General features: G+C 35.0%; 1 protein-coding gene across 1 annotated transcript in view; it reads right to left on the bottom strand.

The window, feature by feature from the left end:
• Positions 1 to 17,901, bottom strand: part of LOC140151505 (corticotropin-releasing factor receptor 2-like) — a 156,417-nt gene extending 138,516 nt beyond the window's left edge. The window contains exon 1 of the mRNA XM_072173864.1: positions 17,344 to 17,901. Within this exon, the coding sequence (XP_072029965.1) occupies positions 17,344 to 17,421 (78 nt within the window). The 5' untranslated portion in view covers positions 17,422 to 17,901. The remainder of the gene's footprint in view (positions 1 to 17,343) is intronic.
• Between the last annotated feature and the right edge of the window lie 4,356 nt (positions 17,902 to 22,257).

Genomic DNA, 22,257 nt, shown 5'->3' with positions numbered 1-22,257 from the left:
TGTCTTTGGCTAGGATATACAGGGGTGAAAATACCAGGTACCTTAATTCTTTGGCTTATTCTATAGACCTATGCATAGTAAACTATAATGTACTAAGATACTATTGAAAGACAATTACTTCAGGTATTTTATGCTGCATTTGTTTTGAGCATCATGACAGGAGTCAATCAATACACACCTTACTTAACACAACGTGTCACTGATTATACACCTCTATTGACAATTTTTTCTGGTCGTTTCCCTCACTAATTGTTGGAAAGTGGAAAGGAAAGTGGTGTAGAGGTGTATAGGTAACATCCTCAAGCCATTACATGTATCTTGCTTGAATGGTAAGAAGATATTGAACCTCGTTTTTGATCCATGTTCTCTGAGGCACCACGTGTTTGGAATTCTGTAGGAATTTTTTAACTAGCAAGAAGGTGAAACTGTTGACATAGCAAAAATTCTTTGAATCCTAAAACTGCGCCTAAAAGACTAATCGAAGACCCAATCCTTAGTGATACAATTTTTTACTTCAGCACCTTAACCGGGGGTAGGACCGACCACAAAAACGACCACAGGAGGGGTGATGGCTCTAGTAAAATTATTCTAAGAGATATTGACTTATTCTGGTTAATTGGGCTAAAAAGGCCATTTCCTTATAATTTCAGGAGAATATTCGGTGAAAATAGCATTTTTCAAAGAATTTCGATTTGCCTTTACTTTGTACATAATCAGATTGTCCCAATATTGCAAGGGTGCTCTCATATTATGGTGTTCGGAATGTTTGTTCTTATTTTGGTATCACTGGATAGAGGAGACACATATAGGGTGTCCCAGTATGATTTATACCGGGAAGTCGATTATTTCTAGGTATGAAGAGCATTACTATTGGTAGTATTGTTTTAATTTCTAAAAAATTACATATATTTAGCTTTGTTAGAAATTTTAAATTTTAGAAATTGGACTTTTCTAATAGAAGTTACAGGATATTACGTAAATATGGTGAATTCTAAGTTTTGACCAAACAATCTATTTTGAAAACCTGTAAAGATGTTATGCAAGTATATTTGTTGCGTCCTGTTCTTACTTCTACTAAAAAGGCGATATCTATCGATTATTTAAGATTTTACGAAACAATCCTTGTATGGAATAAAGGACTTGTTACGCTTGAGTGATCTTATACTATTCTCCCCGACTATTCTTTATTTGGCGGCGGTTTTGAAGACAATTATTGCGGTGTGTGAGTTTCAATATTTGAAATGCCGGTAGAGATAGATTTGTCATAAAAGTAGGTTCGTCCTTCGTGTCACAGCATGCATTTATGCCCACAGTATAATATAGCAAACCCACAGCTATGTAACTGATTAGATTACAATTTGCTGCGAGGGAGCCTTGAGGAAGTTATATCCTCTGCAATAATGACATTTTTGGGTAAATATTGTGCACCTGTCAAAATCGCATAAAAACTATGTTTTTCAACCTAAATATCTGATGTTATATTGAAATGTTTCACTTAATCCCATATCAAGTATTATTCAGCATTTTATGGCTCTATATATGTTCCAAATTTGATGTATATCCTATAAAAGAATGTAGGATTTCTCCAATATATTGCATTATTATGTTCTCAGAATCTCCTTTCCTATACTTTGTACAGAGTTGAATAGTCCAATATAATCAACACTTGGACTCAAAACTTGGACTGTGTTGGATAGGCTCACTTTTTCCCACAAAAATTTGTTTTCTACAATTTTTTACCAAAAGTCATGTTTTTGACCAAGAAAAGATTCTGAAAACATAATAATGATAAAATTGGATGGTTTTTTCACCCAATACAAAATTTATTGGTCTCGCTGTGAGTTTGAAAAAATATTGGATTCGACTTCGTCTCGTCCAATATTTTGAAACTCATAGCTCGACCAATAAATTTGTGTATTGGGTGAAAAAAACATCCAATTTTATATCACAGTACGGCAGGAAGGTGATGATAAAGGATCCATGTTTTATGAAGCCTTTGCACTGTAAATTATACACACCGTTTCATTGATAAGACATTTATAATTGAACATTAGCGGGCTGTAACACCCCGTTATCCATGTTACGAATGTGGCTAGTTAAGTAAATGGGAACTAACAAATAACAACGCACAAACACAGACGTTCAATCACCAACAGATGGAATGTTCTTAGAATCCCATAGGATAGCGTGAATTGCCGTGATTAAACGACCGTTGGACTGTTACATGTAGGCTACAATGTTGAACCCCCTTAAGTTTTTAGATGTATTGAATTACGTTTTGAGCGATCCTTCTTGACATCTCTGTTTACCATAGGATGCTGTGCCTGAGATAACCAGCTTATCAGTTTGTCCTACAACCAGGTGCAGTTTTTGATAAGAAATCAGTTACATCAGATGACCTCATTCCGTCAAACTTTCAATCAAATGATCTTCGTCCCTCCCAGGTATACAGTTGATAATAGTTGGAAGCTTTTTTGACAGATTATGTCAGAATGCCTTATTAACCCAATTCGAGGTAAATTGAAGGTAAAATATGACAACTGCAGCGTGATGTAATCTTCTAAAAACACAAAAACAAATCCATCAATACTCAAAATAGTAGTAAAAATAAAATGTTCTCCAACACATGTTTGTTAATTTGTGGTGCTCAATTTAACCAGCATGTAACAAATCCAGCATATACCAAGTCACAGCAATCTGAACACCAGACACAAGATTGTCGTCGTCTGCTAGTCTGGTTTTTGTATATATATTCCGCCAAAAGCACGACACGGTAGACCATATTTTGTATATTCAAATGTGTTTACCATTATCGTGTGTTCAAATAAAATAATACAGGGTGTCTGAAAAAAAAAACCGCAACCAAATAACAGAGATTTGTAAATTAACCTCAGACACGTGGGATTCAATTCATATGGTCAATCTTCATTATACGAATACGTTTGTCCAACTTGTCATTTCTTAAAACTCATAAATAATTTACAAAGGTAGTATATATTGTGACTAAATGTGCACCTCTATGATCATTGGTTGTTAATAATACTGAGCAAAAAAAGGACAAGTTTAGGTACGTTTTGCTGAGATATACTGTACAAAGTTGTAACTATCTATTTGAAAATATAATCTTACGTAAGAAAAATCATCTGGCATTTCTCAAAACTCATAAATAATTTACAAAGGCAGTGTACATTATTAAATGTCATTAAAATATAAACCCTTTAATCAATAATAGTCATGATTGCAGGAACATGGAACCATTATTTATTACAAAAATAAATAAAGACAAACGAGGAGGCCTACTCACTCAACAACATCTTTGACCAACTCATCACGCCCTCTACAGCGGTTCCTGTTGCCTGTAAAAGGAAGCAGTCAGATGTGATGAGTTGCCAGTCTGAGGAAACCACTAGTGTAGTGGTGAAACGTCACTAAAATGTAAGTTTAACATCTTCATTTTTATGAAGAAAGAAATATGTCAACAGTGAAATCTAACAATCCAAATGAACTTGTTCAAAAAAAAGTCATCATGATCGACTTGCAGTTATCCCGACTGCACTGCTGGTCATCATCAACAATGTTTGATACAAACGCTGGTTTGGTTGTTAATATTATCTTGGTGTTGTTGTTTTTTCGGCCGTCCAGATTTCGGGCGATTGAACATTGAGTCATTCAATAATCTGGCAATTTCACGGTTAGATTCTCCTTCATTTTGATATGCTTCTATCATTCCCTTCTGGTGATCGGTAATTTTGGGCATTTTGAGCCTGATCTGATGTTAAAACTGAGCAATATTGGAAGTCGAAGTTATCTCTTTTGGTTCGTGGCAAATAACATAATCGCATAACAATTACTAATCCGTTGTAATCGGGTGATAACTTTATTCCTATAGTATCACACTTCATCACCGTGATCATTTGTTATGCATCACACGTTTTAAAAAAGAGTTCAAATACCCCGGGCGTCATCAGTTGTTGTGGTGGTCGTCAAGGACTGACGTCATAATTAGCTAATTAAGCACAGCGCCGCCACTTTTCCTATTGAAAATTTGTACAGGTTTTTCATGAGATCATCAGAAAGTTTGTTTTGTTATTTTCCAGCAATGTTTTGATGTTGAAAAGTTGAACATCTTAGTCAGATATTGCCTTTATGACAACTTTACTAAGTAATGTTAGTATCATTTACTAAAAATACTGCGGAAAGACATTGTAACGGGGCAGTACATCTGTAATCAACACAGCCTTTTAATTTACAATTTACCAAGAATTGAACATGACACCTGTCTCATCAAATCCCCGAATACCTCTTTGAACATGAACTAGTTATAAAGGTATCATTGAAGTAGGTACTGGTAATAACTACATACCAAATAATCTACATGGCCTAACAATAACATCTCTATAAAATTTCCTTTTTCTGTAATTGTATGCAATTTGATACAATGCAATAGTGTACTGGTATGTTCTGATTTTACTTATTACAATGCTAAATGAGGAAGTTGCGTACCGTTACGTTGTGATTTCACTTATTACGAAGCAACAATATTTGGCGTGTGTTGTGTCACGTACGTAATGACACGCAAATACAATAAAAGCTGCAAAGCAAAACAAAGAATAACCATAATAATGAAATAGTAATACTAATGTTTAAAACAAACAACACTTACGTGGTTACATAATCGCATGATAAAACAAACTGTCGTCTGCTGGTCTGGTTTTAGCAGTTAAAATCGCTAAAATTAGAAATGTGCCAGACCGCAGTAATAATAAAATACGGATATTATATTTAACGGTTGAATTGCATTTGTTTTCTTTCATATCAGACAATCGATCATCGAACATATCATTTTGTAGGAGCCATTATCCTACATGAATTGAAAATTATTTTGTTATTTAAATAATTCCAGTAACCTAAAAAAGGATTTGTCCCATTTTAGTCATGATCCTAAGACTGCCAGCAGCAGAAAGTAATCCATGGTTAGTACTTAGCTCAGACGTATTGTTTAAGAAACCAGTGGTCCAATTCCAACCATGATGCTGGTATTAAAAGTAGTATAATTAGGAAATTAATTAGTTTAATTGTACTATTATATTTCACTAGTATTCCGCAACACACGGCATTTCGAGCTCCTTCGTTTCCGTTATCAATTAAATCATCAAATAATAAGCAATCTCATTATACTTCACAAATTGCGTTTAAGCGACTAATAGTTGCTAATGGTTAATGTGTTGTGTCGCCAATCTGTCGGAGTTATATGGCAACCAGTGATATCGTATACATTTCCAAGTGGCTAAGACCATTAAACTTTGTTGATCATGACATTGGACCTTTTCAAGCTTTCACTTTATTCCTCTACAGTGTGTATCAAAATGCTCAGCCATGGCCGCCTTCATCTATTTCTCCAGCTCATTTATTTTATCTTCCATCAATTGGTTTCTCCATTTTTAGGCCACCCTTTAATTTAGTATTCAAGCACTATTGGGTTATGACCTGGTCTGGGACGAATCGTTATTAATGAAATTGTGTTTCTAACTGATACTTTATCATTTTGTTCCACATCTGTAGCATGTTGTACTGTTGCATGTCATGTTTATTTTTCAGCAGAGGCTAACCTGTATATTGTTGCTATGGGGCCCTTTAAAGAAGTAGATGAATGCGTACTTTTAAATGGATACTATTACCGTTTTATGCAGAAGAGGGCGACAGTTTGATTTCTCTAACCAGGGAAGATGCTCCAACTATCTTATGCTGAAGGGAAAGTATCCGTCCACAAAATTAGGACAAATAGCGCCGCCTTTGTGAAATAAATGCCTTCAGCTGCAATCAAGAAAATCATAGTTGGCATGCTTGATAATACCCTGTTGCTATTTTCTTATTGAGGCGTGCTTGTACTTCGCCTTGCAGACTGGGTCAATTTCGTCTCTTATTTCTCCCTGCTACTTATTCGCTGTAATAATAAACATTAACGCGTAGACTCGGTTGAAAACAAAACTGTTGACTTGTTTTTATAAACCATGTATTGACAATAATTGAAGAATTATGAATGCGTAAGTGTATCTCTGATATCTTTTAACCTAATTTGAACCCTTTATGATAGAATGTTATTAGGTTTGACAGGAAGTCCGATCAACTTAAGTCTTAAGTGATTTTTCTCTGGTCCGTGAAGGCCAATAGGACGAAGAAAGCAAGCATGAGATTATAATGTTAGGTGGCGAGTTTTTTTAATTTTCTAATGCTGGTTTCATACTACCCTGCCGCTTGCCGCTGAGCGGCGTGGCGCACGCGCATTGCAGACAAACGGACACAATAAAGGCTTGTCATTGGTTGAAACGCCCTGCCGCTTGCCGCAGCGGCAAGGGGCAGGAAAGTATGCTGGAGGCTTAAGACCAAAGATAAGAATAGTGTCTAAGATAATAAGACGTCATTAATAGCCAGTAACCGAAAACAAATCATTACACAACTGAGAACCAAACTTTCTCGCGCTTTGCAATTCAACTATAATGCTCAAATGATACACGTATGGCTGATTACGTCTAATAAGGTTTACGATCGTGTTTGTTAATAGTATTTTACTTCTGAGATTATTAAATGTCTCACCGGTCGTTATACAGGGTGTCCCAGAAAAAAATCTAGTGAATAAAATTGGAAGTCGAGAAATAGACACCAAAATCAAAAAATTTAAAAAGCGGCGCGTAGCTCATTTTGATTATGCATTATGTACGCACATTTTATTGGAATCAGTTGACTGGTTGCAAAGAAATGAGCAATTACATAATGCGCACATCAATACAAGTTTGGTCAACAAGTTTTTCATAACTCTTTCATAAAGTTCTAGAGTTTTGTGTATCTCACTAAATTTAGTCTTTTTATCTATTTGATAATCTTACTGTGTTATGTTAATATTCATGTTAAATTGCCTTCACATTGATACGCAGTGATTGAATTATAAGAAACTTAACATCTTAACTTGGATAGTTATAACATTAACAGGGTCAATTATTCATATAATATGTTAAACTTTTATATGTTAAAACATGACTAAGTATATGAGCTTGTAGCTCAAGATTTTGTTTAAATTTTAAACTTTTGCATTCATTATTTATGACAACATTTTCCGGGAAAAACATTGATTTCTGCAATATTTTATCAGAAGCTTCCCTGCTTTAATTATTTATGTTGTGCAAGATGTTATATGTTATATTATGCAACATGTTATTGCAAAATATATTCCAAAAAACATTAAAGTGTGAGAAACTTTTTAGCCAGCCGGAATTCTTAAGGGATCTGGAATGAGCGTTTTGAGCGTTTCGACAGTATTTTTTGTGGGACATGAGAGCACATCAGACATATCAAATTGCATTCTGAATACAAAGAATGTCTTTCTGATATCAAATAATTTTCATTTTCTGAAATTCACGATATAATACAAATGTTATGACAAATTATTAAAATTTGATATTTTTCACATTTTTGATATATAACAGTCCTCGAAGTAAATTTCCCAAAAAGACCTAATTGTTTTTGGTGTTTTTGGGGGAAAATCCATATCTTCAATACGAAAGGTCAAAATTTTCAATTGATCACCGGCTTATCATCCGACCTATATACACTTTAAGTATAAGTACTGTTAAATATCAAAAAGATGTAGAATTAGATGGGCTACACGCTGTTTTGTTAATGTTTGATGCTTCATTCACCCGGTAATTTCTTCTGGGACACCCTGTACTTTTCTCGATCAAATCCCAATTTATTTTGTGGCTAGGAAAAGCATCCAATGCGACAGAATTGAAGCTCTGCTAAATTAATTTGTCTCGGCTAAGTATCAATTTACCATGTAGACAAAATAATAATGATTGTGTTCCAATACTTCGTTATCAAACAGGTATTGAAACGATTTAGATGAATAAAGGGAATGAGATGATCTGATGGTACATATCCTGAGATAATGCGGCGTGTAGATCAAATTAAGCTATGGAAGAGGTGAAGAGCTTAAAGCATGTATCATATTACATTATTGAAGTCTCAATGTATCCTCGGATGCTATGCACAGATAATATTAACTAGGTTGTTTTGTTTTAAAGCGCGCTTGAAAGGTTAACAATCATGGTTTTTTTTATCTCTCTTAGTTAGCAATATGTTTTCTTATGTATCAAGTATGGCAATGTTTTTTATAATAATAATAATAATAATAATAATAATAATAATAATAATAATAATAATAATAATAATAATAATAATAATAATAATAATAATAATAATAATAATAATAATAATATATGAATAAATGTAAGAAAAGGCCGCAAAATAATACGATCGGAGGAACATCGTAGAGGACAAAGAGTACAAAGGAAAATCCGGCGAGGACACCGTGGATCGCCAACAATGCTCTATACATTCATTATTGTAATCAAAGCATCAAGTTTAAAATCAACATACCTAACAATATTTTCACTAGACTACCCCGTAGTCCACTTGCCCATTGTGCATACTCTGGATATTGTATTTAAGCTTAAAACTCTGATTTAATTAATGTGTGCACAATTGATAGATTTTCACATCTGTTCTTTTCAGTCACCCTACTCCCTCTGTTTGTTAGCTTCCCAAGTGGACTACTGACTTTGGATTGCGGTCAGAGATGCTTAACACGGCTGTCTATGAGCTTCTATGGATGAGATTGTCGGAAATCTGGCCTACTAAAATTGGCCATGATGTAATGCATCTTTAAATGGATCTGGCTTGTGATTGGTCGCCCTGATATCGTTATGGTTTAAATCCTCCGGGTACCTGTCATTACCATTAATAACTACATGGTACACAAGTATGTGGCATACCCCGCCTTTGTGTTGTGTAATTGCATGAACGCGTCAATAAGTGCATGAACGCGTCATGTATTTGCTTGAGGTTAAATTTGATTGATAAACAAGTATGATTGACAGTGTGAGTGTTAAGGACTTTGCCCGTTCAAAATCCCGTTTAAAATTGAAAGTCCATAGTCTATTTTTAACATGGAATTTCGCGATTAATAAACTGGCAGATTCTAAAATCAGAATTGTTAAGTATTGAAGTGCCAATACAATTATGACATTATGATATGTTGCATTCAATAATATAAGCCTACGTACACTTTACTTTTACTGTCACTAATATAATTATATAAACTTTTTCATAACAATTTTATACTAGTATTTTGATGTAATTAATATCAGTATAATTTCGAGTTCAACTGAATGCTTTCATCATGATTAACATCAAAAATAGACTATATTTTCACAAGAGCAAACAAAAAATGCTTGGTTTGCACCCCCATTCTACTTGGGCTGAGAGCTAAACTTACCTAGCATGCCTAGTGTAAAACGGAATGTGTTGTTTGTTATTGTTATGATTTCAAATGTTAGCCCACAATCGGCCTTTGTCGTTTGGCGGTAATTCTGTGTAATGCATTTTCATTAGATATGGTTAAAAGGACAGCAGGATAAATAACAGCATGGACGGGTGTTATTAACTGCGTCCAGAGAAGCAATCAGTGGTCATCAATACTCTCCCTCCCCGGGATTCTCCCTTGCTGCCCAGGATTACAAATACGCCTATTACTTCAGAACTTTTAATCGTATTCACATTTTCTTAAAATAATGGCTAATGTACGCGCATGTTGATTCCCCATTCGCCCAATTTCATTCAGAGTTAACAACACAGCGGTAGTTTCAAAGAAAAACCCGAATTTAATAGTTGCACTTTTAGCGATCAATGATCATTAAACGCAATCACTGTGACATGTACCGCCATTATCTTCAATGCTGACTTTAAATAAATACAAGATACTGCAACTCTTTAAGTTCGGGTGGTTTTCTCTTTAAACATATTGATGATGATTATTATTGAACGAAACTGGGTGAATTGGATATCAAAATGTGCCTACACAGTTTTGAACCTATAGGCGTATTTACAAAGGCTCTGTTACAATATTGTGCAGTCTTTATTGAATTTTTAGGAAAAAAGCAATTTGAAGTTGACGTATTAGTCTGAAAATGCAACTCCTCCAATTTGTTTGACCATTATACCCCATAATTACAATAAGGTAAAGCTATGTGCCCTCTGAGTTTTTTGGCATATTTAGTTACCATTCCTTTTCACCATCCTACATTTCAAAATCGGTACAAAGTTACTATACATCAGCTACAACAAAACACGATTACCTTTTAAAAATAAAAGCTATTTTTTTTCGTGATTTACAAATCAAACGTTCTTCTATGGCAAATACGTCGTATATGAAAGATATGTTTGGTATATACTTAGATAAACTCGCACGTGTCTGGTATAAATATGGATTATTCCCTCAAGCAATTTGCTCGTACACCACTTTTTTGTCTTATAAGCTCAGTTGCGCTTGGATATGTTCTAGAATTGCAAGTATCTTTATATCATGTATTGTCAACCATGGTATGTGTTACATACAGGGTTTCCAAAAAAAAGAGGCCCCTCATTGCGCCCTCTGTTTCTCCTATTTTTGAAAAGATGATCAAATGTATTTTGATATGTAAAGAAACCTTAAATCGTTAGCTTTAATAAACCAAAACAATTATTTCAATCGGCTTAAAATTGTTGAAGATATGCCCTCTTTAAGAAATGTACCCGTTTTTCACTCTGTCCACGGATGAGGGTTGGCTACATCAAAGATTCAAACGAAACACACGGTTAATGACATGGATAGATAATAGCATTAGGCTTGGGAAAGCATTCACTATAAGCGAGGATCACCAGCTAGCTTTCGCATTCGCAAGTATCCGGCGCACAAGGATGGTACGCAACGCAATTGATGCAATGAGGACTAGGGCTGAGACCTGTATTCGTCAAGGAGGCAACCAGGTAGAGGGCAGAGCAGCACAGTAAACTCACTTCAAAAGAACCAAAGACAAACTAAACAGCCCGTTTCAGGGCTACCTTTTATTCCAAAAAGAGAAATGACTTAAGTTGTCAATACAAAGAAAGCAAGAAACAATAACGTAAGAAACATAATAAAAAAGTAATTGCAAGTATAGCAAAAGAAGTCCCATCCCACATCAATTTCGCCCAAATTAATGACACTTAACAAAATCCATAACCCATAAGCCCACCGGTAAAGCCCATTCCCTACAATAAATTTGTTATTTTATAAAGTTATCATCGATGAATGTTTTATATTCATGCATGGTATATGCACTTTTCAATCTTTGAAGTAGCCAAACCTCCTCCGTGGACAGAGTGAAAAACGGATACATTTCTTTAAAAGGGCATATCTTCAAAAGTTTTGAGCCGATTGAAATAATTGTTTCGGTTTATTAAAGCTAATGGGTAACGGCTTCTTTAGATACCAACATATACTTGATCAACTTTTCTAAAATAGGAGAAAAATAGGGCGCAATGAGGGGCCTCTTTTTTTTGGGACACCCTGTATAAACGCTGAAATGTCCCATAATTGACAAAATAGGAATTTTAATACGTCTTACCTCTTTTACACCTGATCATAATAACTTTATAGGTAATGGTTGTTCACTGGATGTACCAGCTCTCCAGCATGGTTAGTATGTTTCAAAGTGCACATTATGGATTGTTCAGGACTAAAGCAAGTTTCAAATGTTTTCCTCCATAACACTTATGGTTTTACATTTTTACCTCGGGGAATCATTTCAGACGCAGGCATCATTTTCTTACAGCTATTCCTTCCTAACTTTACATTCACTTAAGTATTTGATTTCAGAACTTGCATGCATATTTTGAATACGTTCGAGTCGATAAATGTCATCATCCACCAGAAATACTATCAAAATACTTTAGAAACCGACTGAACTACTGTTCAAATTAAAGAAAGAATATTTCCATTATATCTGCAACATTTTTAATCACAACAGTGAATTTTTGCCCCTAATACTCAGAGGGTGTATCAGGTGGTGGTCGCCGTGCATTCTCTAAATTCAGCAAATTTTCATCGTCAACCGTGTAATTGAATGGGATTATTTTGAAATTTTAAAACGCTTGAAATATCACAAACAAATAGGCCGATGGGGAGAATTCCCATCTATAGACAAATGCATTTCCTTTACAGGATGTCTCTGAAGGAACGGTATCGTCGTAAACGTATTTGTTTCGGTATAAGCATAACTGGCGTGTCTGAGGAAAAAAATCAGCTATCATATACTTTATGAATTTTGACAATTGTCCACACCGTTCTTGAACTTTTACGAAACTCCCTCATTTTCAAACCTTTCCGCGGATTGAAATAGCTATCTTATGATCATAAGAAGCCTATTTCGTGGAGCAAATTGCACAATTTTCCAGTTCAGTGGTCACTCAGTATAGTTGCTCACCTTTCAGCCTGGCTGTCCAAGATCAGAACTACCAGGGCGTGAGCTGATATGTTTAAAGAGGATGATTTTTACTAGGGACAGTGTATGCGAGTACAGCAGTGGACGCGGTTCACCAAGTCTTTCTAAAAGGCTGCTAGAATAAGAAAGATTTTAATGCTATTTTCTTGCACATTCTAGGGAAGCGTGGTTACCTTTTTGAAATCGCCGAGTGGGAGGGTTTTCAATGAAATCATTGTGTTAAAACTGAATCATCATATGTATAAAAGAATATATGAATATTAACTGCACATCATATATAACGATTCGTTATACCAAATCGTGCTAAAATTTATGTGGTTTAGGAGGCAGAGAATTTTATTTCAATTTTATATACGCCAAAATATTTTCTGAATTTAGTCAAAATTAACACTGAATTGATGGTGAGAATTTAATGTACATTTTACGTAGGTCCCGACTAAAGATTACTGTTTCGTCTTTATGATAATCTAATCTTTTAATATCTGAAAGAAACTTTGGGGACCTACGTCGACTTTTCCTATAAATTGCAAAAATTCAGACCGTCTTAAAACAAAAATGGTAGGGTGACTGGGCTCCATAACTCGCAATAGTGTAATTAATTTGTGGGTAAATGGGATGCCGAATGGGACTTCTTTTGCTTTACTTGCAATTACTTATTTTTTCTTGGTTATTATGCCTTTTGTTTTATTATGTTTCTTACTTTCTTACTTTGTTGTTTCTTGCTTTCTCTTTTTTTTTTATTTACAACATAAGTCGTTTTTCTTTTTAGGATAAAAGGTAGCCATAAAAGGCTGTTTGGTTTGTCTTTGGTTCTTCTGAAGTGAGTTTACTGTGCTGCTCTGCCTCTACCTGGTTGCCTCCTTGGCGAATACAGGTTTCAGCCCTGGTCCTCATTGCATCAATTGCGTTGCGTACCATCCTTGTGCGCCGGATACTTGCGAATGCATTCAGTAATACGCTTGCGAAGATCTTGGATTTTGCCACAAAGGAAAAAAAATCATGTGGTGTGAGGTCTGGTGATCGTGCAGGCCACTCCACAGTATGAGCCATCCCAACCATTCTGTTTGCTATCCGTGGACAGAGTGAAAAACGGGTACTTTTATTCAAAAGGGCATATCTTCAAAAGTTGTGAGCCGATTGATAAAATTGTTTTGGTTTATAAAAGCTAACTATTAAAGGTTCCTTCACATACCAAAATATATTTAATCAACTTTTCAGTAATAGGAGAAAAAGAGGGCGCAATGAGAGGCCTCTTTTTTTGGGACACCCTGTACTTTGATCGATAAACCCTGGTATGAATCCCAGCACAGTTACAACACGGCGTGTGGCTTGTGTTGCAAGTTGCAAAAGAAGGCTACGTGTTTGCTTATAATGAAATACTCTAAAAATTCCAACATAAATCATGAAAGAACATTGTTTTAAAAATTATTTCAGTATCAAAATTTATCGGAACGGAAAGCGTACGGTGTACACAATCCAGGAATTGAATTTGTTTGTTCTAGCATTCTAAATTTCCAAAATGTAATCACATTTTCTCTGAAATCCTGTGTAAATGATTTTCAACGATACACAGATAGTATCCTCGATTTTGACATAACTTTAAAAATTTTTTAAAAATGTTGATATTTTTTTGTATTGTGAAAAGCAATAATATAACCATGGAGGTATATAAATAAATGGAGAATGATCCAGCCAAGCCTCTTTTGTACTACGTTGGTTATGACCAATTATTGTTGAATAGGCAATTTCAGGTTTATATTGATTATGCTAAGCTGATTACATTGTGAAGTCTGTTTCACTGGTCATTGATTTCAATGGGGTAAAATGAAGTTTATACTTATTGGAAAGTGCTTATGTTTCATAAAATTTTGATATCAAAATCTCATTTTCGCCAAAAATTGAGTGCTTAAATTGGATCAAGAAATCAGTCTTTTAGGAAAAAGAAACACCTTATCTGTTCTCATCTTGTGACTCCCTACATTTTGGTCATGAAAAATTGAATTATGACTTTTTTTTTTTTTTTTTTTACCCCCCCCGTATTTTTGGATCCCCTCCCTCCAAAGAAAATGATACGTTCCTCTTAATATTAATAATCATTTGGCCTAAATACTGGTAATTATTTATTATACAATGAGAAGTTTAATGATGATGATTTAGGCGGCCTTTACGATTTCATGACAATACAGAATTAAAAGTTTAAAAACAATAACATGACATATCCGTCATGGCACTTAATCAATTTGACCCGAAGCTTCAACCAAAATCACGGTTATCATACACTAAACTATGAGAAACTGTTTAAACAAAGTATGTAGGGCCTATACATTCCGTATATCAATTTCTCTCTAGAAAAGATTGTCTGATCATCACTTTTGCTTGAATTCCGAAGTACTTCCGGTAAATTTTGCTCGCTCGTAACTCAAATGGCCCAAATTGGCCCAACATAGTTTTTTCACAATCGGAAGGTAAAAACGTTTTGCTTTCATTTGCACTATATTTGAACTCCTCAGACCCCTTAAAAGCTTAATATATGAACATGAAAACTAAGTATATTTGTCAAGTTACGGCACAACTAGTGTAGAAAACAGTTTCATAACTTGAGAACAGAACATCCGAATTTCTACGGGTTTTCGCACGATCATACATTGAAACTATAAGCTATCAAAACTGGTGACTTTGAACTAGCTGATTGACTAGCTGACGTCATTATGCAGTCTCTTTTACAAGGCTTCCGGTACGGGTCAATGTAGGGTCAATTCCTATGAGGAAATTTTAGGAGTGACAATCAATGAACCATGGTAGAGGCTCATAACCATCGTGGAGATCAATAGCTTGGCTGAAGTGGCTGGTCAATTCAAGTTTGGTGACTCATTGAATAGAGGTAACGGGATAATCTCCACTTAGGAGATTAGAATTCTGGCGATCATTCTCCATTTATTTATATACCTCCATGATATAACAATGTAAACATCGCGCCATAGGCACAACCAGCGCCCTCGTATAGTATCGAAGGTCGTAACAGATAATCTCATAACTATAACAATCAATAATCTGTTTCCAGTGTATTTCAAACATTCTTATGTAAATGACACCACAAACTTACTACTTTAAATGCAGACAACTTTTAATTATTGACACCACAAAGCTTTGTGGTATGATTTCAAAACGGAAACAATTATAATGTGGAAATGTGGCATACCAACAGAGTATTATATTTCCATCGGAAAACGAATTTTTAAATTGATAAAAAAATGCTTCTTGCATAATTAGAAATGAGAAGAAATATCGATTATGAGGAAAAGCAGATAGTCAAGTTAAATATACCATAGCCAAACAGTATGCTTGTGTGCACTCGGTCGTATAATTTCGTACGTAGAAATACAATGAATACGTTTGAATTGTCTGTATTCGGAGTGCTAATCGCTGTATACCATCAGTCCGTGAGGCGTAATTGTCATTGGTAGGTATTTGACTTATTTAAAAAAAAACGGACCGGTCAATTGGCAAAATTCAAAAAAGTATGTGATAGCTGATATATTCCTCAATCACACTGGTTATTTTGTTATAGTTGGTTTATGCCTTAAAGTACAAAAAAATCAGTTCCTGACGACACAGTTCTGTCAGGGACACCCTGTATAAGTGTAAAAAGTACAGGACAAATACTTGGAGTAACACTATAGGCACTCACTCTATTCATATATGTACTTGTAGCGGATTTACCCCTGCTGAGTACTATAACGGAACAACACAAAACACAGGAAAATTTATTCTATTTTCGTAACTTGATCCACCGTACATATTTAAACAAGCCGTTCGCAAACACTTAAAAACGTATACTTGCATGCAATGGTTATATACTGTGACTAATATTATAATGTATTTAAAAGTGACTCACTCCCAAAAACTCTGAACAACTCGAAACTTTTATTGGAATCTAATATACCTTTAAAGATTCCTGAATCACACCGAGTTTATATTTGCATGTGGTGCACCTTTGAAGGAACGTTACAAATAATGAAGTATCCTTCAGCAAAATCGCCGAGTGAGTTCAACATGGTCGTATCAACCGTCATTTTGCATGAAAAGGTACACCTTTGATGTGTTCCAATGTGCTTACATATTTTTTGTAACTATTTAATTATTTAATTAAAATTTTAATTGGGTTTGTCTATGACTTGCCAAAATAACATTAGATGTGGACAATGACCTATTTGGACGAATACAATACCAAGTAAATTTCTCCAAAAATGTCACATGAGACTATACTGTACCTACCGTTGAAATGCAATTCCAAGATAAGTATTGTTTGTCTATTAAACACAGCACTGAATGGGGAGTACAGAAAAGGTTATAATAATAATCCTCTCTTATTTTGTCTTAAACACGTGTGTGTGTGTGTGTGTGTGTGTTTTGAATCAATACTATACTATAATACTAAGAACTCAGCTTTAAGTATCTTAAAGGCCTTCATCTCAAAAAGAAGGTATTCCAGCATAGTAAATGTGATGGAACGAGTCACAACTGAAGATTACTAGTGTACTTCAGTTAGTCTATCAATGCGCTTTTATAAATACGCAAGTGACCTATGGGCACGGCATACCAAGATCAGCAAGCGTGACTACATCCTCATGCATTGACCACTATACAGAAAGGGATAGGAAGTATTAATTGAATTGCAAAATTATTACACATTTTGCAATTCTGAATTTGTAATATGTTATCAAAAACAAAATTTTGAAAGTATTAGACGACGGAAAAAAATATTCAACGACGGAAACGTTTACAATATGATCACATCACAGTCTCATGTTGTTCCGCCTTTGCATTCAAATGTATAGAAAGATTACTCGCTATGTAGAAGGTCACTTCCAGACTTACTGTCTATAAGCTGTTATGGCAGCCCGGAGGTGGTCAGGTGCGTATTTATAAAAGCGCATTTATATATATATAACCGAAGTACACAGTTTACAGAAAGAATGCTTCTTACCTGAAGAATAATGCAGTAAATGAGGATCATTGTAGATTGAACCAAATATCTGCTCTGTAACTGGTTCCAAGATTTCATTATCTTTATAATCCAATTATAATCATAGAAAAAACACAATAATGTTGCGTAGAATGCTGCTCTGTTTGTCAATGCAGATCATCCGAAACATGCATATCAATATCGCAAAATTGCTGATGATCCATGCCTTTGCAAACCTATTATTATCGATTGGTAATATTATAATAAGTTTGTATCAATGCAATACAGACATACATCTGCTGCAGGCTTTTCAACTGCATCCCCGTCTGGTGAGTTAACATAACCACCAATAAGTGATTGGGTTCTCTTTATTAAGCTGATGCCGTCTGGAACCTACATCAAATGCAATGTTGCAAAAATACCGATTTGAGGTTCATCATTCCTGGCTCATGTGAAATAAGTATTATTCATAGCTGCATTGTAGACCTCGGTGAAACTATTTCTCATGAATTATGTATACAATTTCTCTCTTTGTCTCCATTAGCAACCGTATAAAAGTGCAAAAGTTGATTCTTAAATGTTGCAGGATGCCTCTGGTGGTCTTCATATTCACTAAATGTCATATAAGATATTTTGAAAGATAGCGAAACTACCAGTTTTGGGGATCAATATCCCGTTAAACGCCTTATACCGGCGCCCTTTACTTCAGCAGGCAGTGTTGCAGATTACGGAAATAAAAATAATGTGGGGGAATGTTGCCCTCATTATTCTTAAATGTTACAAGATTGTGATCTGAATAACGTAGGTGTCGATATTTATCTCAAAGTATGGTTAGATAGAACACGCCTCATGCATTGGTATGGGTGGTCTAGAATGTCTGCATCAACTAACACCTAAATCATGTTTTCTTTAAGATTCCCTATCAATAGTAGTTCCTAACCTACGGTCTTAACCGCTCAGTAATTCTGGATCAAAGGTGAACTCATTTCAGCAACACGCGTATGCCAAGTGAAAACGAGATGAATAACATTAAATCGACAATCTGATTTTATAAGCGCCTTTCTTAAGGTGGTACTCCTTGATAAATTTGTGACTATTTTTGCATTTTTCTCAAAAATAATAATACACTGGTAACAAAGTTATGTATATTATAGGGGCAAGGAATCCAGTTACTACACTGGAATTTCAGTGACTCAAGACAAGCGGTACGTTATTTATGATAAGAAAAGAGGTACAGCTAGAATGTACCTCATTTCTTAACATATATAATGAACCACTTGTCTTGAATCACTGAAATTTCAGTGAAGTAATTGGATTCCTTGCCCCTATAATATACATAACTTTTGGTTACAAGTGTGCAGTTATTTTTTGAGAAAATATTTTTCTTCATAAATTAACAATTACACTGTGTCATACTGAGCTCTTTTGCAACGTGGAAGTAGCAGTATATTTCAGAAAACCCGCGAGTCCTCTGTATATCAGTGTCTTATTATACCAACTCAGGGAATAAATTATGTGCATACAAGTTTACATACTCATACTAAACAAAACTTGATTCGCCAAATGAAGAATATTTAAACAATTTTAACTTTCTCAACTCTGCGTTGCTTAAATAAGGCTCTCTTCTAGCATACGTTTAAAAGTTATAAACTGGGCCACTCTTTCAAGAACTAAACAATAGCTGTTTAGATATTTGCCTCAAAATTTATTACAATTCACATATATTAAAAAAAACACAAAAAAACACCACACTAACGTACTTCACAATGACGACTGTCCCATTTTGCGAGTTATCCAAGAAGCTCAAATTTGAAACAATTATTATCAAAATACATAGAGTCTCAAGTTGTTCCTCTTAAAAATCAAATGGTCAATGAGGCATCAATATGCAACTCTGGGAAACAAACATCCTATGTGAAACATATCTTTATTTGAAATGTTAAAATTGTTAGGAACAGTTTGAGACCTTTTTTTATATAAATGTGACCCCTGTGATTTGACTTTTTTGCTTATAACACAAACACGGTTTATGTCAAACACTTTCTGAATCATTATGAACTGAAGAATGTAGTTTTATTACAATTTGAGCATTTTGAAATTGGACCCCATGCAACCTGTAAACCCTTTTATTGACCCACGGAATCTACATGCTCAAATTTGGTTAACTCAGTCCCCTAAACGTTTAAGGCTGTACTTTAAGACAATACCACATATTATGTAGTGCACTGTTGCCATGCAAACGAAAGATCCGTGGTGCTTGAATGTTCCGTAGTCCATGTCGAATGTCATCTAATCGGGTCGTACTCTCTTGGATATTATGTGATGAAATCTTCCATTATAACTTTGTCCTGGTTGTTTGGATCGAAAAAAATGTGTGTTATCTCCAACTATGTTGCTGGCACGCGGTTTACCTTCATTGCGTGTGCACTTATATTGACAATATGTCTAAACTACACAATTAGAGATATCACACTGACTGAACACTCTAACCATTCGATCGACATAATACTGTTACTATTGGATGAGCGCATTAATTGAAAAGCGTAGGACGTGTCGAGAATTTTTGAGAAAAAAGTCCTCAAATGTGTTGCATATATCGTGAACTATATATGATTCAATGTGTCACTGTATCTATAAATATGTAATTTAGGCCCCCTTTTTGAATGTTCAATAATTTAGTACTCCCGTTCAAAAAGCGTTACTAATTGAAAGCTATCAGTGGTGTCTGTTACGTTCTTCTTTCTTTCTTTGTTACATCTTAAAGTAACTAAAGATGTTAATGCATAAACTATAATAAGTACACAGTAATCGTGGCAGTTTTATAGACGGTGTACATTAAAATTACTTGAAATCCCTTTACCTCTATACATTACTTTTAGTTTTGTCTTCTTTTCAGATTAAAAACTTCGGTCGAAGTTTTGCCACAAGTTTAAAAAAATAACGGTTAGTTCATGAAAAGAAGAAGTGAAATTTAGCAAAACGCGACGAGGTTTATTTGCCCGTAAGAGAGCTCTATTGTTCCGCTATTGTATCCGCCATTGTATCCACTATTGTATTCTATTCATAAAAGCTACTGCAGGAATCGCGGCAATCCCTGATATTGCTGATGTCTACCGCCGGCGTTTCGCATTTATTAACAATCAAAATTATCCCATACTCTTACATTTATAGTCTTATTCTCACCTTTTATATAATATTCAGAAATTGCAATTCGGAAAACTACTAACTTTTTCAAGTGAAAATATATATTCCATCAAAAATATATCAGACTTAATTGTATACATAGAAATCTATTATACCCAACCCATAAGTGCCCAATGCACCCAAATATCCCCGACCCTCTATGACTTGTTCACAAGTTGATGCTTTACAAATTACCCTCGCTTGACCAAACACGCATAATACATGATCGAAACACCCAGCAGAGTTTTACATAAGATTATGTGGCTTGTCTTAATGATTCAAAAGATGCTACTTTCTTACCCACTGACACTAGCTAATTTGCATGGCAGAAATCTATAGTGCGGACACTCTTCAGTCGCAAACCAACAAAATTCGTGCTATTTTGGCGTTCTTGCAAAAGAAATCTCGTGAATCGAGTGCCCTCTCAACAATATCCCTAGATGTTTGCCAATAATGACACACTCTAGAAACGCCAACATAAATCACCCAACAGCTTCATTTTAAGAATTATTTCAGTATCCAAATCAATAGGAACAGAATGAGTATGGTCTACACATTCCAGGAAAATGTTTTATTTGTTTCTTCCGCCATTCTATATTTCCCTAAAATTATCACATTTTTCTCCAAAATCCTATGTAAATGATTCTCCACGCTACGCAGAAATTATGTGCGATAAATCATACAAATTTGCCACAATTTTACATCATTTAGACAGTACATCAGGCATTTTGAACGGCAACTTGAGTATTTTCAGAAATCAAATATCGCGCCAAGGGGATGACACTCTTATTCACGCATTCATTTACAACGCTAACTTGTATCGAATTCCGGTGGTTTGCGACCAATGAAATGTCCGCACCCCTGGATTTATTAATCCCTGGTATGAATTATGTATTAGATTTGTCAAGGCAATAACCACGATCCGTTTTGTAATAATATAAAAGCACTTGCAATAGAATCCCGCTGAGTTCAATGAACTGCGCCCTGAAACCGATGGAGAAGTGCCCCATAAAGAAGCTATCCCATTGACCTCTATTAACAGGTCAGTGAGCTCTCCATACACAAATGAACAAGTACAATAGGACAAGGCCAGCACCTATTACCTGCTTAGTAACATGTTATTTTGAAGTCTTGAAGATTAGTAATCGTCTGTGCATATGAACTGCGCATTTATGATGCAAAATATTAGTTCTATATAATATTAAATTACAAATACTGGTATTATGATATACAAAACGACTAATAAAATCATGTCATCATGGCGTCATGTCAAAGGTTCATTATATCCCGTATGTTTGTCTAAATTCATATATATATTTGAAAACAATTTCTACACCAATTTAATATGTACTCAGGTGGAACCTTGCTTTTTTAATTTTAATTTCTTTTTATGTAACAAATTCAGGTTTTTCCATTACGCGGGGCCGCCGGGCAATACAAATTTAATGCTAACATTGAATGAACGCAGAATCAAGAATGGGCGTTTCTAGTACATACAGCGTCTGACTCTACCTGAGGACCTAGCCTAAGTCCCATGGGCTCCAAGAGTGGCTCTCCATACACACATGAACAAATACAATGACGGGTCGCCATTGCTCTCCATACACAAATGATCAAATACAATGGCGAGTCCGACTGCCATGCAATGAGCCAAATGAGCAGACCCTCTCAAGGGTCTGCTCTGTGATACCACACTGATCATACTGATCTTTATGTTATTACAGCGAGGCCCACATACAATGTTCAACACAA

Source organism: Amphiura filiformis, chromosome 4 (assembly GCF_039555335.1).
Source record: "Amphiura filiformis chromosome 4, Afil_fr2py, whole genome shotgun sequence".
In the NCBI taxonomy this organism is placed as follows: Eukaryota; Metazoa; Echinodermata; class Ophiuroidea; order Amphilepidida; family Amphiuridae; genus Amphiura; species Amphiura filiformis.
Note: the sequence above shows the minus strand (reverse complement) of the source record. Positions and strands in the feature narration are given on the sequence as shown.